Genomic DNA, 14,535 nt, shown 5'->3' on the forward strand with positions numbered 1-14,535 from the left:
AAATTCTCAGTGTAATAAAAAATTATCATGGCTTAAAATTGTTTAAAATAAATATATAGTGTTAGTGTCAAGATTTCTTATCTACCTTGAATTTTCATCATTTGCTTTTATCACATTCACAGATCAACATACTGCCTCAATTGATCTAATTTCTGTTGACACTTCAAAATCTCTAACATAAAAGGAAAAACTTCTTGAAATTGTAAGTTTTGCCACAAAGAGAAAATAAGTAACATTAGTTACATTACTAAACAAAGGAAAATTCATTTGATCCTGTTGAGCATGTTAATTACTTAAAATAATTATCATAAGTTGACTAAGGAATTAAAGGGGAAAAATATTGTAAATTTTCAAGTTTAGGTTAAAAGTGATTTTGGCATAAGCTACTATTAGTAATAATTTTTGTGGGTTGAGGAAAGATTTACTAAACTACTAGTAATAACTTTTGTGGGCAGAGGAAAGATTCTTAGTTTGCATTTATATAGCTTAAATGTGAAAGCACATTTATCCAACCCGACAAGTGAATGTGTTCAGTTAAATTTTAAAAGTGAGTTGAAAGTGGTTAGCACATTTTTTCAAAACACCAAATTTGTTTTAAAAAAAAAGCCGTTTACATTTTTCTCAATGCCCACACAAACAGTTGATGAATGTGCAATAAAAATAGTTATCTTGATTTATGAGATACCAAATGTTGTTTAGAATGGGAAATCAAACGGGACATATGTTTAGACTTTGGATAACAATTAACTATGTCCGAACGAACTTTTATCATAGTCGTTCATTATTCACTATTTATCTTGAAGTGACCGCTAATATCGGTTAATATCCAAACACCGAAGAAAAGAGCAACGTTCTTATAGAAACGCATGCATCACGTGGTGTCGTGGTCCATAATATGGATTAGTTTGGCTAACAACTTGCAAGTACCCAATTAAAAGTGATCATCTGGATAAGTCGTACTTGCACCCAAAACTCTACTTCCATTTTCTTACCGTGCGAGAAATATCATTATCCTACACGAAACTACGCAGTGGTTTCCATTTAAGGTTAAAATAATGTTCCTATTCAGCATCATCATAAGCAATACAAAGTACAAATTACAAAACAATCATAACAAAATGGTAAACTTAGATTTTGAGGAAAAAGGGGAAATGGTAAAATGTTCAAACACCATATATAGTTAAACTTTATAATATGAAAGACATCATGTCACTCCCTTTGTATTGTAGAACTTGTAGCCTTGAACCTGCAGTATCGTATCTCAGTCAAATACCTCTGCTTCTGGTCTTAAAAGTCAACATCATCATCATCAGGTGTGTGAGTTTTTTTGAGTTTGTCTCTAATAATACTTGGTTATTAGCTTTAATTTTACAACTTCAGTATTTGCTTAACTCCACTATGAACCTTGAATATGAGGTTATAATTGTTTGTAGATATAAATAATCTGCCTCTCTTGTGTTAATTCTGCTGATATTCTTTTAATATGTTGAACCAGATGAGTTTGTAAGTATGGAATTCAAGTATATGTTGGTTGTTGTTATGTGCCTATGGGCTTGGTCTGGATTATTGGCTTGTGCAATTTCTGATGATGGGTTGATGAGGGTTAGTCTAAAAAAGAGGGCTTTAAACTTTCACAGTCTTAATGCTGCAAGAATCAAAGAGGCTGAACAGCAAAGAGATTCTGGGAGTGTTGGTAAAGATTGTTGTGCTGAAAATATAGTGTATCTTAAGAATTATCTTGATGCACAATATTTTGGGGAAATTAGTATTGGTTCTCCCCCACAGTACTTCAATGTTGTGTTTGACACCGGCAGCTCGAATCTTTGGGTCCCGTCTTCCAAATGCATCTTTTCTGTAAGTTACCTCACTGATCTGATTGTGATGAAGTTGAGTACTCCTTCAAGTTTTATTTCTTGAATGAGCTTATTGTGAAAACAAATGTGACACATGCAGATCGCTTGCTATTTTCGTTCCAAGTATAGGTCGAGGATATCTAGCACCTATACCGAAATCGGTAACTTTGGATTAACAAAACATTTAATCTATAATTATATGCTTTCTTTTGTTAGGTGGTTCCATTAACAGAGCTATGTTTGTAATGATGTGCATACTTAAAGTTGCATTTTGGGAAAATATCTAGGAACATCTTGCAAAATCCCTTATGGCCAAGGATACATTTATGGATTCTTCAGCCAAGATAATGTTCAAGTAGGGGATATCATCGTCAAAGATCAAGTCAGTGTTTTTTCTATTTTACTTTTCAATCAATGTTGTGATCAAGTTTTATATGCTTCTTTGGTTACACTTAATGCTGGTTACTTCCCATCCTCCAGGAATTTGCTGAGATTACAAGGGAAGGATCTTTGGCCCTTTTAGCTCTTCCATTTGATGGGATACTTGGACTTGGATTCATGGATATTTCAGTTGGAGGAGTCACTCCAGTGTGGTAAACCTGTGAACATGATAACTTTATTAATTCATCTATCTGTTCATTGATCTTGCTTCAATTTTCCTATTCAAATTAGTCAACAAGAGTAAAATATTATTGGTCGTAATAGGGTAGAAGAAAAATCAAACTCTCCCATTTTCTGAGACCATTGATGTCCCAAATGCAATGGTTAGTTTTGTGATACAGGTATAATATGATAGAACAAGGGAAACTATGCTGCCAAATGTTTTCTCTTTGGCTAAATCAAGACCCAATGGTAGAGATAGGGGGTGAGATTGTCTTTGGTGGTGTTGACTTCAGGCATTTTAGAGGTGACCATACTTATGTTCCACTTTCTCAAAAGGGTTATTGGCAGGTATATTTTATATATAAATTTCATCCATAGCCATTATCATCAACCATGTCATAATTAACTTTTGGTGTTTGCACCTGCAGATTGAGGTGGGAGATATTCTACTAGCAAATAATTCTACAGGTCCTCTTAAATTTCTATTTGCGACGACGCTTAATCTATCTCAATATTTTCTCATTGCTTCTTGTAGTTGTGATTGTGAGTGAATACTGTGTATGAAGAGATTAAATTAAGTTGCTAAAGGTTTCATCATATTAGGAGGTTACATGTGACTAGTTTTTTCATAAAGCCATTCAACTTTCAGCTGACATTGTCTAGAACTAAAAGGGTTGACACATCAATTTTTGATTTTTAATTTAAGTTGTCCTCTTGGTTCATTTTTCACAGCATAAATGTTCTGACATCTGACATTCACCAATGCCACCCTCGGTACCTTTTACTAACAATAGAAAATTGTGTACAATATTTTACAGGAATATGTGAGGGAGGCTGTTCTGCAATTATAGACTCAGGAACCTCCTTAATTGCTGGTCCAACTGTATGATCTCGAACACTATTTCTCTCTTGATACCTTGTTTTGTTCCCTTTTCCTTTGATGTTATTTCTTACTAACTCTTGTTTGCAGAGTGTTGTGACTCAAATTAACCATGCCATTGGAGCAGAGGGATATGTCAGTCTTGAATGCAAAAACATTGTCCATAACTATGGGAATTTGATATGGGAATCCTTGATTTCTGGGGTTTGTTCTCTTTGTCATTTTATAGTTATACTAGTAATGAGTATCCAGCTAAAAGTCCTTTATTCCTTTACATGTCTTCTTTTGCCTCATGAATGCAGTTAACTCCTGAGATCATATGCAGTGACATTGGACTCTGTTCAAATAATGGACTTCATTCAGTGGAGTACAGTTTTCTATTACCCTAATCTTGATTTTTTTGAATCACATTTCTTTGTTTCAGTTCTCTTAACAAATGTCTAACTTTAACCTGCAGTGGTGTTATTGAAAGACTGGAGCATAATGAAAGTTTGGACGGATCGAAAACTTGGGAGAGACCCTTTTGTACTTTCTGCAGTATGATTGCCTTTTGGATGCAAGCTCAGGTTAAGCAAAGCAATGTAAAGGAAAAAGTACTAAAATATGTGGATGAGGTAGTTGTTACAAACTTGCAATTGTTATATCCTCATTATCTTGTTCAGAATACTTACGCTTGAGTTTGTTATCACTTTATGCTTCCAAATAAATTAAGCACTCATAAGCTTTTTCTTTGTCTCAATTTCCTTATGTAAAAGCTGTGTGAAAAGCTCCCAAATCCGGCGGGACAATCATTTATAAACTGCAATAGTACTGCAACTATGCCACCCATTACATTCAAGATTGGAAACAAGTCCTTTGCCCTCTCTCCAGAACAGGTCTGAGTTTTGTAATCTTTTTTCCTCTTTAAGGTGAACTCCACATTTGTTAGATTAACATAAACTCTCTGCCGTTTTTTACAGTAGTATCTCAGCACTATAAATTGGTCATGCATAATGTTTATATTAGATGCCTACCTCAATTTTATTTGGTTATCTCTAACTTCACCTCATATTTGCTTCTTGCCCTTTTCATAAAAGAAATGTTTGACAGTTATCTCATCCATATTTGGTTACTGTTCTTAATTTTTCAGACTTCTAATATTCATCTCTCTTTCTTTCTCAGTATATCCTTAGAGTTGAAGGAGGGTGTTCTACTGTCTGTTATGGCGGTTTTGTTGCTCTAGATGTACCTTCCCCACAGGGTCCTCTCTGGTATTGCATACTTAAATTCTTGTTAATGTTTTTCTTTGACAAAGTATTTATGCATAAACCACTACACAAATGAACCAGATGCAGCATTTTCTCTCTCTTTCTCTCAAGTTGTATGACTTTAGTGTCATGTGTGCAGGGTTCTTGGAAATATTTTATTGAGAGCATATCACACAGTGTTTGACTATGGCAATCTCCGCATAGGATTTGCAGAAGCTGCATAGTGATATTGCTATGATACCAAATTCTTTATAAAGGAAAAGTTTGGAGGTTTACAATTACATAGTTTACAACAGCAAATAATAGTTACTTCCCATCAGAATTTCTGTCTGAGGGTCTCTTGTAAATGGTGATTGCTATATGTTTTATCAATAAGATTTGTGATAATTCTGCACAATGACTAATTTGTGAAAAGGGTATGTACTCCAAGAGATTGTAGTTTGAACAACATAAGTTTGACATTGTTGCTGGCTAAATCTTTTCTGGTCAAGTAAACACTGCTGAGTGAAACTACCAAGCGCCTCTTACAAGATTATAAAATGAACATTGCTGCTAAGAGAAATGTTTAATACACTCGTATAGTTTCTTTTTCCAAATTGCTTTCTTTTGATTGATTAAAATAGATGTCATGCAAGCTATTATTAGATACTTGTGAGAAAGAAAATCAGGATGACTGAAAAACAGGTTATAATTCTACATTCAACACAGATACTACTACGTACTAACTTTCTGATTTAAAGGTTTGAATTAAAAAAAAAAAAAAAATCTTCATATTTTAGCCCCTCCAAGTGTTGTGGTCAAGCCCCGCCACAATCTGCATCTCTCTTCTTTTTCTATTACATGACCTATCACATCTCTCAATTTTCCCTCTTCTATTTCTATCTTTCTTAAATATGATGGTGAAATGAGTTGAAAACATTTTTTTCCTAAACTATGGGTAAATGGGGATATATATTTCTACACACATCACAGAGTTGGACTTACTTCAATAAAAATAAGTCAAAAACAACGAAAGCTAGTTGCTTCCCTGCACTCTTCATCAAAAGTTGCCTACTTTCCTGCACTCTTCAAGTTAAAATGGACAAGGAGGCATCATTTCTGCATAAATACCCCTTGCATCTGCCTAACAATTTGTAGTATCAAGTTTACTCAAGAACATAACAAAAATCTTATTTTAAATAAAAATAATTACCCACATAACAACTAGGTAAGCTTCAAGCTAAAATTTCACAATAAAAATAAGTATCAATTTCATTTTCAGCTTTGCTCACTCACCCCAGGGAGTGAAAGGATAGACTCTGTATACATGGGCACTCGAGATACACGAAGAAAACGGTCCTCCCAAACCCTTAGTTGTTCTCCTTTAGCATTATACTTCACCAGTACTCCTGAATCATAATCCACAACAATATCACCACTTTTTGTAGAACACAGTGGGCCTAATTGGTCTGGGCCTAATTGGTCTGGACAGGGAATACCACTGAAAGATAGAACATGAGTCTTGGTCCAAGATGATTGTAGTTTGTATTCTTTCATAACAAATATATCAATTGTATCACTCCCCACAAGCGATAGACTCAAAAAACTTGAATGCCCCCACAAATTACAAGATGAATGATCAAGGGCAATATTATCTGGTGGAGGTATCTCAAAAAGTGTCTTTTCCATTAAATCAAAAGCAATAATAACATTCATTGATTTATCTTTGTCATAAACCAACCAGTGAAGGATCCCATTGAAGAGCAACCCGGGTCTTCGTTCTTTAGAGAGGTCCAAACAAGGCGAATCAGTAAACTCAATATTTTCCCACATATTAGCTCTTAATGAGAAAAACTGCACAAGTGCAAAATCTCTATTGGGAAAAAGTGGTCGAATGGAGAGTTTAACCACCAAGTAGTCATCTTTTGATGAATCATACCCAAAACCAAATACATGATAAAACCTTGAGTACTCGGAATATCGACGAGGATAAAAGTCATAATATATAGGACTAGGGGGACCATATAAAGGAGATGGAGGTATTGTTTTGTGAACACGTGTAGCTGGATTCCACAGGTAGAGGGGTCTATCAGGATTATCACAACGATGATAACATTCAAATAGTATAAAGCCTCTACATGAACCCAAAAATTCAGTACAGTAGTAGATGGGCGGCAAAAAGTCAATTTTAATTTTTTCTGATAAAGGATCAGAGTCAAGGGGTGCATCTAAGTCCATGGTGAAAATGGACTCATGGAAATTTGTGAACATGGGTTTAGGAGTAGCAAGCTCAAAATGTAATATTGCAAAGTGGGGATCCGATATGAGAAAGCGCCAAAACTTGCACACGGCCTTGAAGCGTACAAGAGACTTCACCGGCGACCTCAAAAGAATTTCAGTTATCAAATCTTGAGGCAGAACTTGGGTTTCAATCTTCATGCGTGCTTGCTTGAGAATATAGACAAAACAGGAGAATCTAGAAATAGACACATAGAATTGTGAAGTGAGATATATAATATAATCATATACAGATTCAAACCCAATTTGAATGATAAAATTCAAGTGAAAATCAATAGTCATATATATTATCACAATTCAAAACCACTAGTCATTCATGATTCATATTTGGGTAAACATAGTGGGAAGCAAATCATTACATTTGAGAATCATAACAATTCAAAACCAACAGCAATTAAGCTTTCTACTATAAATAGTGGTCGGAGGGAGTGAAATTGAATCGGTTTTTACCTGAGTGGCGCGGACTGGACGACGGAGGGCGGCGGACAAAGGCAAACGGGGGAAGCAACTAAAAGAAACCCAGGGTTTATATATATACATACATTGGTATTGGTATTTTATTTCTGAAAGTATATATGGGCTTTTATTTTTTTCGAAGATATATAAGTTATTAATGATAAAAATAAACCAGTTATTTTCTTCTCAAATTTACAAACTTAATATTTTGTTTAACTTCAGAGTTATATGTTTCAAAAAAAAACTTCAGAGTTATAAAGGAAGTTTATTATATTTAGTTATCACATCAAGAAAGTCATATTTTGTCTTTTTTTTTTGAAACGTCTATTTTTATATCATTCCAATTTTATTTAATTTTTTATATAATTATAATTTGTTCCTATTCTGCAAAGTATATAGTTGAATTTTAAATTTATATTTTTAAAATATCTCAAACTATATCATGGAAAACGTATTCTTTAGATTTATTCTTTTTATAAATTTATATATTAAATATTTGATCACATAAATATAATATTTTTTAGAATAATATTAAGTTAATGTTAAATACAAGAAAATGGGAATATTAACATGAATATCCTTCTTTCTGAATTTGAGCATTTCAGCATAAGGAGTTCTTGTGGATATTTTACTTCAGCATGCTTTTTTTTTTACGAAATTTATCATGTGAAAATGTGTGCAAATAAAATTGATGAAAAATATGAGTGTGAATTAATCAATATTCATGCACAAATTTATCACGGGATTAGGACTAATTGTAGCATAAGATCAATTAATTTCACGGTGGAAACATCTTCTGATAATCTGATTTATGTGAGGACCCCAACAATCACAATTCCAAGTATGCAATGTGTTGCATTTAGAGATGCACAAGGGAAGTAAGAAGTAGACCACAACAATTTCAAAGAGGAGCAGTAAAAAAAAAAACAACTACTAGTATTTATCTAATTTACATATATTCATACTCACTATATTTTTCATTTTCTTAACACATCGCATCTCTCCATTTTCCTTCTACTATTTCTCTTCTTTTTCAATTACATGACACATCGCATCTCTCCATTTTCCTTCTATTATTTCTATCTTTCTCTAATATGAAGGTTCAATGAGTTGAAAACATTTTTTTCCTTACCTATGGTTAAATGGGGATACATATATCTATATCTACTAAACTTAAAAAGCAAGAGTTCTATGAGACACCCTTTTTTTTGTTCCAATTTCTGTTGATTTGGGCCTATGTCATTTCTGGGCCTTATATTTTCAAACATATCTTTCGTCAGGATTCTGTTACCTCGCCACAGCTAGCCGTCGGCCTCCGCCCTCGCAAAGGCTACGCCCAATATGGGAGATCCAGCACATCTTTCTACGAGTGTAACAATCCGTAGGTACCTTCAAGCTACTAAAACCAGCTGGAAGTTCTTCTATACAGGTTGTGTGCCTACTACACCCTATCTCCACCCTTTTTCCTTTACAGCTTTGTTCTTATCTCATCTGAATGCCCATTCTTTTGCTTATAAATTGACCCCTTTGCTCTTATCTGATCTGAAGGCCTTGATGCATGCCCATTTTTTCTGTTTGAAATTTTATGTAGTATCTTAATTGTTTACAAGTAAGCTGAAATGCCTTCTTTACTTCATTGCTTTGAATCTGATTGCTTTTTCAAATGTACATTTCTATGAGCTTTAGAGATGCCTTGAGGTATTTGATTTGTGCAGTAATATGGAAATAAGTCTTTCTTGATCCCTAATAAGAGCTTATTTAAGTGTTTTCATGTGATAATGTTGTGTCCAGATCAGCAGATGAGTTCAGAACAATGATGCATCGTGTTGAATTGTTACTTGTGGTGATTTATTAATTTGTGCTGTAGAAATTTCATGTAATGTTTGAGGAGATTGGTCAAGACTTTGGTTGGTAGTGTAGTGAACTTGATTTATTTTCTAATGCTGCTGACATTAACTCCCTATAATCAAATCAAACATTGAACTGTATGTGATTGGTTGTTCTATTCTGTTGAATTGTATATGGCTCCTCATGTTATCTCTGACCTTTTGATTTCACAAATTATGTAGTTTGGGTATATTGTTCTCACCACCTCTGCTGGCAGGCATCATGGATCACGAAGAGATCTTTTTTTAATGTGCTTCATTTTGTTTGCAAAACCAAGTTGTTAACTATAATTTATTAGCGTATGAACACTTGTCTCTTTTTGTTAACAAGTTCAATTTAATTATATAAAGATATATGTGTATACTATTTTTACTTTTTAGGTGGATGATGATCTTAAGCAGGAACTTTTCATACCTTAAAACAGGATTTCTCCAAAACTCTTATATTTATTTATAATCTAAGAATGAGATTGATACTATTCAAGGTCACACTCATGGTTTAACACCTTCCATCTGTTGATTCTTTATTCAATTAATTTGGTTATATATATTATGCTTTCACTTCTTATTGTAGAATGATCACATGTTATGGTGGTTTCCTTTGTGATTTGGACATCAATTATGTTTTGTTGCTTAGCAGAGGAAGGTACAGATAATTCAAATGTGGATTATGCTTGACTGTGTATATCCTTTTCAATAACGAAGGAAGGCATGAGGAGTCGATCTTTGAAGGCTCAGAGAATGGAATTGGTTATCAGGTAGAATGAGAGGTTTTAATTGCTCAATTTATGGGTGGTTGGCACAACCTATATTTGTTGTCTCAAAACTATGGGCTACACCTGTGTTGATATAGTTGGGTTTCTTGGCTGCTACTCTTATGATTATTGTTGCTGCATCTGTTACTGGTATGGATTTTCTGGTTTCATGTGGATATGGATTATTTGGAGGGGCATTATTGATTCTAATTGCAAGACACATTGACAGATTGGGCAGGCACATTAGCTGGTCGTTTTGTGGCTCCTTGTAGCTTTCTTTTCCTTTGACAAGCGCCTACTATTACTGTGCATAATGGTTGGTTGCTTTTGTCATTTTTTTCCTGTTTTCTCCCCTGGAGCTCGCTGTTTCTTTCTCTTTCTTTTGGCTATGGGTCTGTACAGTGCTTGTAATTTGCTTTGGCACATCTTGTGCTCTTATATATATAAATTTGGCTTATCTTGAAAAAAACTATGTTTGGTTTGTCCTTACCCACCTGTTTTTCAAGTATGATTTACATGCTTTGAGATGCAAATGTTCATGGCATCTCTTCATGCAACATAGGAAAGGAAAATAGATTTGAGCTCACATGTCTCTTGCGAGCATGCCTCACCTTTGTTGAAAATATTGAAGGTGACTAATTAACAATTTAATAATATTTCTTTGTTATTCAAAAATACTTTTCAAGTAAAATATAAATTAAGATACTAGCTTAGACAAAGATTGTCAAGAAACGGGAGATTTTTCTGTCTGGAATCAAAATCTAATAGAGGATAATAATAGCGATATTGCCTACGCTTACGCTGATGTCCATAAGTTTATTTTATAGGCAAATGTTAGTAAATTAGTCTCTTCTCAGGGTTCGAACCCCGGATCCTTCATCCAACCCAACCTTTATGTCTCATAACTCTTATCACTTGAATTAACCATTAGAGACGTCAATGTCTATAAGTTAGTTGTCTATTTTTCCCGTACTTAGAATTCAATTTGTTGATTAATATTTTGGATATAAACAAGAAATAATGTTGTAGGTAGTAGGGAGTTAGAATTAATATTGCCCAGTAAATCCAATATTTTCACTAACGGATAATGATATATCGATTTTGTATTATTATATCTAAATACTTTAGAGTTTAATGCATATGCATTGTCAGTGTAAAATGGTTTTACATTGTCATCAAATGACATCATGCCACGTATGATGAACAATTTTATTCGTTTTTTATTTTAATTAAAATAAAATACATTATATAATTTGGTGGAAATCAATTGGTTGTCTGTGTAAACAAATTTTACATAGATGGTGAACATCCCTTTAATTCAATACTTTAACCCTCTATCTAAGAACAAACAGCTAAGAATTTATAAAATTAGTAGTAGTATGCAATTAAATTTAAACATTTTATTTATGTTAATTAAAATTTATGTAACTAATACATAACCGTTTGGATACAAGCTTATTAGAGTTTATTGGAGACTCTCTATTAAAAAAAATTACTAAATAAGTTCTAATAAGTGTTTTTCTTTTGCATCCAAACAAGCTTCATGATAATTTATATAAATCAGTGGTAGATTTAAACTGCAATTAAACTAAGAAATCAGGTTCCATGCATCGCACGGGAATAATCCTAGTTCTACACACATCACAGAATTCGACTGAGTTCAATACAAATAAGTAAAAAACAATGAAAGCTACTTGCTTCCCTGCACTCTTCATCAAAAGTTGACTACTTTCATGCACTCTTCAAGTTAAAATGGACAAGGACAAGGACGTACGCATCATTTGTGCATAAATACCACTAAATTCTGCCTAACAATTGTAGTATCAAGTTTACTAAAGAACATAGCAAATATCTTATTTTAAATAAAATAATTACCCACAAAGCAATTGGGTAAGCTTCAAGCTAAGATTTCACAATACATATAAGCATCAATCTCATTTTCAGCTTTACTCACTCACACCCGGGAGTGAAAGGATAGACTCTGTATTCACGAGGACAACCACGATGCTCCCAAATACTTAGTTGTTCTCCGTTAGCAGTATACTTCACCAGTTCTGCTCCATAATCCACAACAATATCACCACTTTTTGTAGAATACAGTGGGCCTAATTGGTCTGAATAGGGAATACCACTGAAAGATAGAACATGAGTCTTGGTCCAAGATGATTGTAGTTTGTATTCTTTCATAACAAATATATCAATTGTATCACTCCCCACAAGCGATAGACTCAAAAAACTTGAATGCCCCCACAAATTACAAGATGAATGATCAAGGGCAATATTATCTGGTGGAGGTATCTCAAAAAGTGTCTTTTCCATTAAATCAAAAGCAATAATAACATTCATTGATTTATCTTTGTCATAAACCAACCAGTGAAGGATCCCATTGAAGAGCAACCCGGGTCTTTGTTCTTTAGAGAGGTCCAAGCAAGGCGAATCAGTAAACTCAATATTTTCCCACATATTAGCTCTTAATGAGAAAAACTGCACAAGTGCAAAATCTCTATTGGGAAAAAGTGGTCGAGTGGAGAGTTTAACCACCAAGTAGTCATATTTTGATGAATCATACCCAAAACCAAATACATGACAAAACCCCAAGTACTCGGAATATCGATGAGGATAAAAGTCATATATAGGACTAGGAGGACCATATAAAGGAGATGGAGGTATTGTTTTGTGAACACGTGTAGCTGGATTCCACATGTAGAGGTGTCTATCAAAATTATCAAAACCAACTTCAAATAGTAGAAAACCTCTACATGAACCCAAAAATATAGTACCATAGTAGGGCACAAAGTCAACTTCAATTTCTTCTGAAAAAGGATAAGAGTCAAAGGGTGCATCTAAGTCCCCGGTGAAAATGCCTTGAAAGGGAGTGAACATGACTTTAGGAGTAGCAAGCTTAAAATGTGATCTTGCAAAGTGGGGATCCGATATGAGAAAACGTCAAAACTTGCATCCAGCCTTGAAGCGTACAAGAGACTTCACCGGCGACCTCAAAAGAATTTCAGTTATCAAATCTTGAGGCAGAACTTGGGTTTCAATCTCCATGCGTGCTTGCTTGAGAATATAAACAAAATAGGGGAATCTAGAAATAGACACTCATAATTGTGAAGTAAGATATATAATATAATCCAATACAGATTCAAAATCAATTTGAATGATAAAATTCAAGTGAAAACCAACAATCACATTATCACTATTCAAAACCAAATCTAACACAGACATGCAGGAAGCTTACATGAATAATGATTTCAGAGTCAAAATATTGATATTGAATTATAAGTTTTTTTGAGTTTGTAATAGTTATGTGTGTATTAAACATGTATCAATTCATTACTATAAATAGTGTTCGGAGGGAGTGAATCGGCTTTACTTCGGATCGTGAACGTGGACTGGGCGACTGAAAGGACAGTGGCGCGGCGCTAACTGAGACAAACTGGGCGACGTTAAGGCAGGCAAAGGCGGCGAGCAAAGACAAACGGCAGCGTAAGCTACATCGCCGGCAGCGTAAGCCGAATGAAATCCAGAACCAAAACAAAACTAGGGTTATATATTTATGGGTTAAGCGTCATATTGGTCCCTGTCTTTGTCTCGCCGTCTGATCTAAGTCCCTCCCCGGAAAATTTATTGCATTGGGTCCTCGTCTTTGAAATATTTTTGGGGCGGATCCTCGCCGGAGGGCTGAGCTCTGGCGAGTGCATGTGTGGCATGCTGACTAAGTTTAATGAGATGACATGGAATAAAAAAAATTACAAGTCATTTTTAAACCTAACTAACCTATTCCTAATTATAAACCTAATCTAATCAACTAAATTAAATTTCCCCCAAACTTATCCCAATTCACCCCCAATTAACCCAAATCTGAATCAGTTCCAGAATCATCATCATCTTCTTCTACTATCACCCTCACCCACCTGCGTGTTCTGTGACTTCTACCTGCGTGTTCCACTGCTTCTTGGGGGCCCTTCACGTGATTTGGTTGCTGTATTAGAGGAGGTGGGATCCAAGGATTGGTCTTCCAATTTTGAGAGCGGAGATCTGTGCATCACTTGTGGTGTTTTCCTTAGTTTTGGGTGAAAACTTTTGATGTATTCATCCCCTGTTTTATTATTAATTTGAGCGAAGATCTGCGTTCCAATGCTCCGTGTTCTGTCTTCGTTTTCTTTCCTCTTGTATTTGGCACTTCTGGGTTATCCCAAAAAAAACCTCACCCCCAAACCCCAAACCCCAACCCACAACCTCACCCTCACCCTTACCCACTTGCAACCTCACTCTCACCCTCACCCTCACCCCCTCAACCCCAACACCCACCACCTGCAAGTCTGCAACCTCACCCACACCCTCACTCGCACCCCCTCACCCCAACCTGAAACCCAACCCCCCACCATGAAAAAGAGAAAGAGAGAAAGAGGAGATCTGGGTCCTCTGATGATGAAGAAGATGAAGGAGGATGGCGGCGGTGCGGCGGAGGGCGAAGGTGCGGCGGTGGGATTTTGGTCCTTTGATGATGAAGAAGATGAAGGAGGAGGTGGTGATGAAATGCATTTCTAGGTGATGATTTTGTGAAGATGAGAT

The 14,535-nt window shown here is 35.0% G+C and overlaps 3 protein-coding genes across 3 annotated transcripts; 1 reads left to right on the top strand and 2 right to left on the bottom strand.

Moving 5' to 3' along the window:
• Positions 1–1,160: 1,160 nt before the first annotated feature.
• LOC130723166 (cyprosin-like) lies at positions 1,161–5,059 on the top strand. Its single transcript, XM_057574121.1, has 14 exons — positions 1,161–1,313; positions 1,496–1,854; positions 1,954–2,014; positions 2,141–2,235; positions 2,334–2,446; positions 2,636–2,804; positions 2,885–2,924; positions 3,275–3,339; positions 3,427–3,540; positions 3,639–3,703; positions 3,794–3,950; positions 4,092–4,211; positions 4,498–4,586; positions 4,723–5,059. The coding sequence occupies exons 2-14, from the start codon at positions 1,510–1,512 to the stop codon at positions 4,805–4,807; spliced, it is 1,518 nt and encodes a 505-aa protein (XP_057430104.1). The 5' UTR covers positions 1,161–1,313; positions 1,496–1,509; the 3' UTR covers positions 4,808–5,059.
• A 682-nt stretch (positions 5,060–5,741) lies between these two features.
• On the bottom strand, positions 5,742–7,406 carry LOC130723167 (F-box/kelch-repeat protein At3g06240-like). The gene is made up of 2 exons (XM_057574122.1): positions 7,311–7,406; positions 5,742–7,038 (listed from the first exon to the last, which is right to left on the bottom strand). The coding sequence occupies exon 2, from the start codon at positions 6,999–7,001 to the stop codon at positions 5,841–5,843; it is 1,161 nt and encodes a 386-aa protein (XP_057430105.1). The 5' UTR covers positions 7,002–7,038; positions 7,311–7,406; the 3' UTR covers positions 5,742–5,840.
• A 4,501-nt stretch (positions 7,407–11,907) lies between these two features.
• Positions 11,908–12,840, bottom strand: LOC130725529 (F-box/kelch-repeat protein At3g06240-like). Its single transcript, XM_057576748.1, has one exon. The coding sequence runs from the start codon at positions 12,838–12,840 to the stop codon at positions 11,908–11,910; it is 933 nt and encodes a 310-aa protein (XP_057432731.1).
• Between the last annotated feature and the right edge of the window lie 1,695 nt (positions 12,841–14,535).

Source organism: Lotus japonicus, chromosome 6 (genome assembly GCF_012489685.1).
Source record: "Lotus japonicus ecotype B-129 chromosome 6, LjGifu_v1.2".
In the NCBI taxonomy this organism is placed as follows: domain Eukaryota; kingdom Viridiplantae; phylum Streptophyta; class Magnoliopsida; order Fabales; family Fabaceae; genus Lotus; species Lotus japonicus.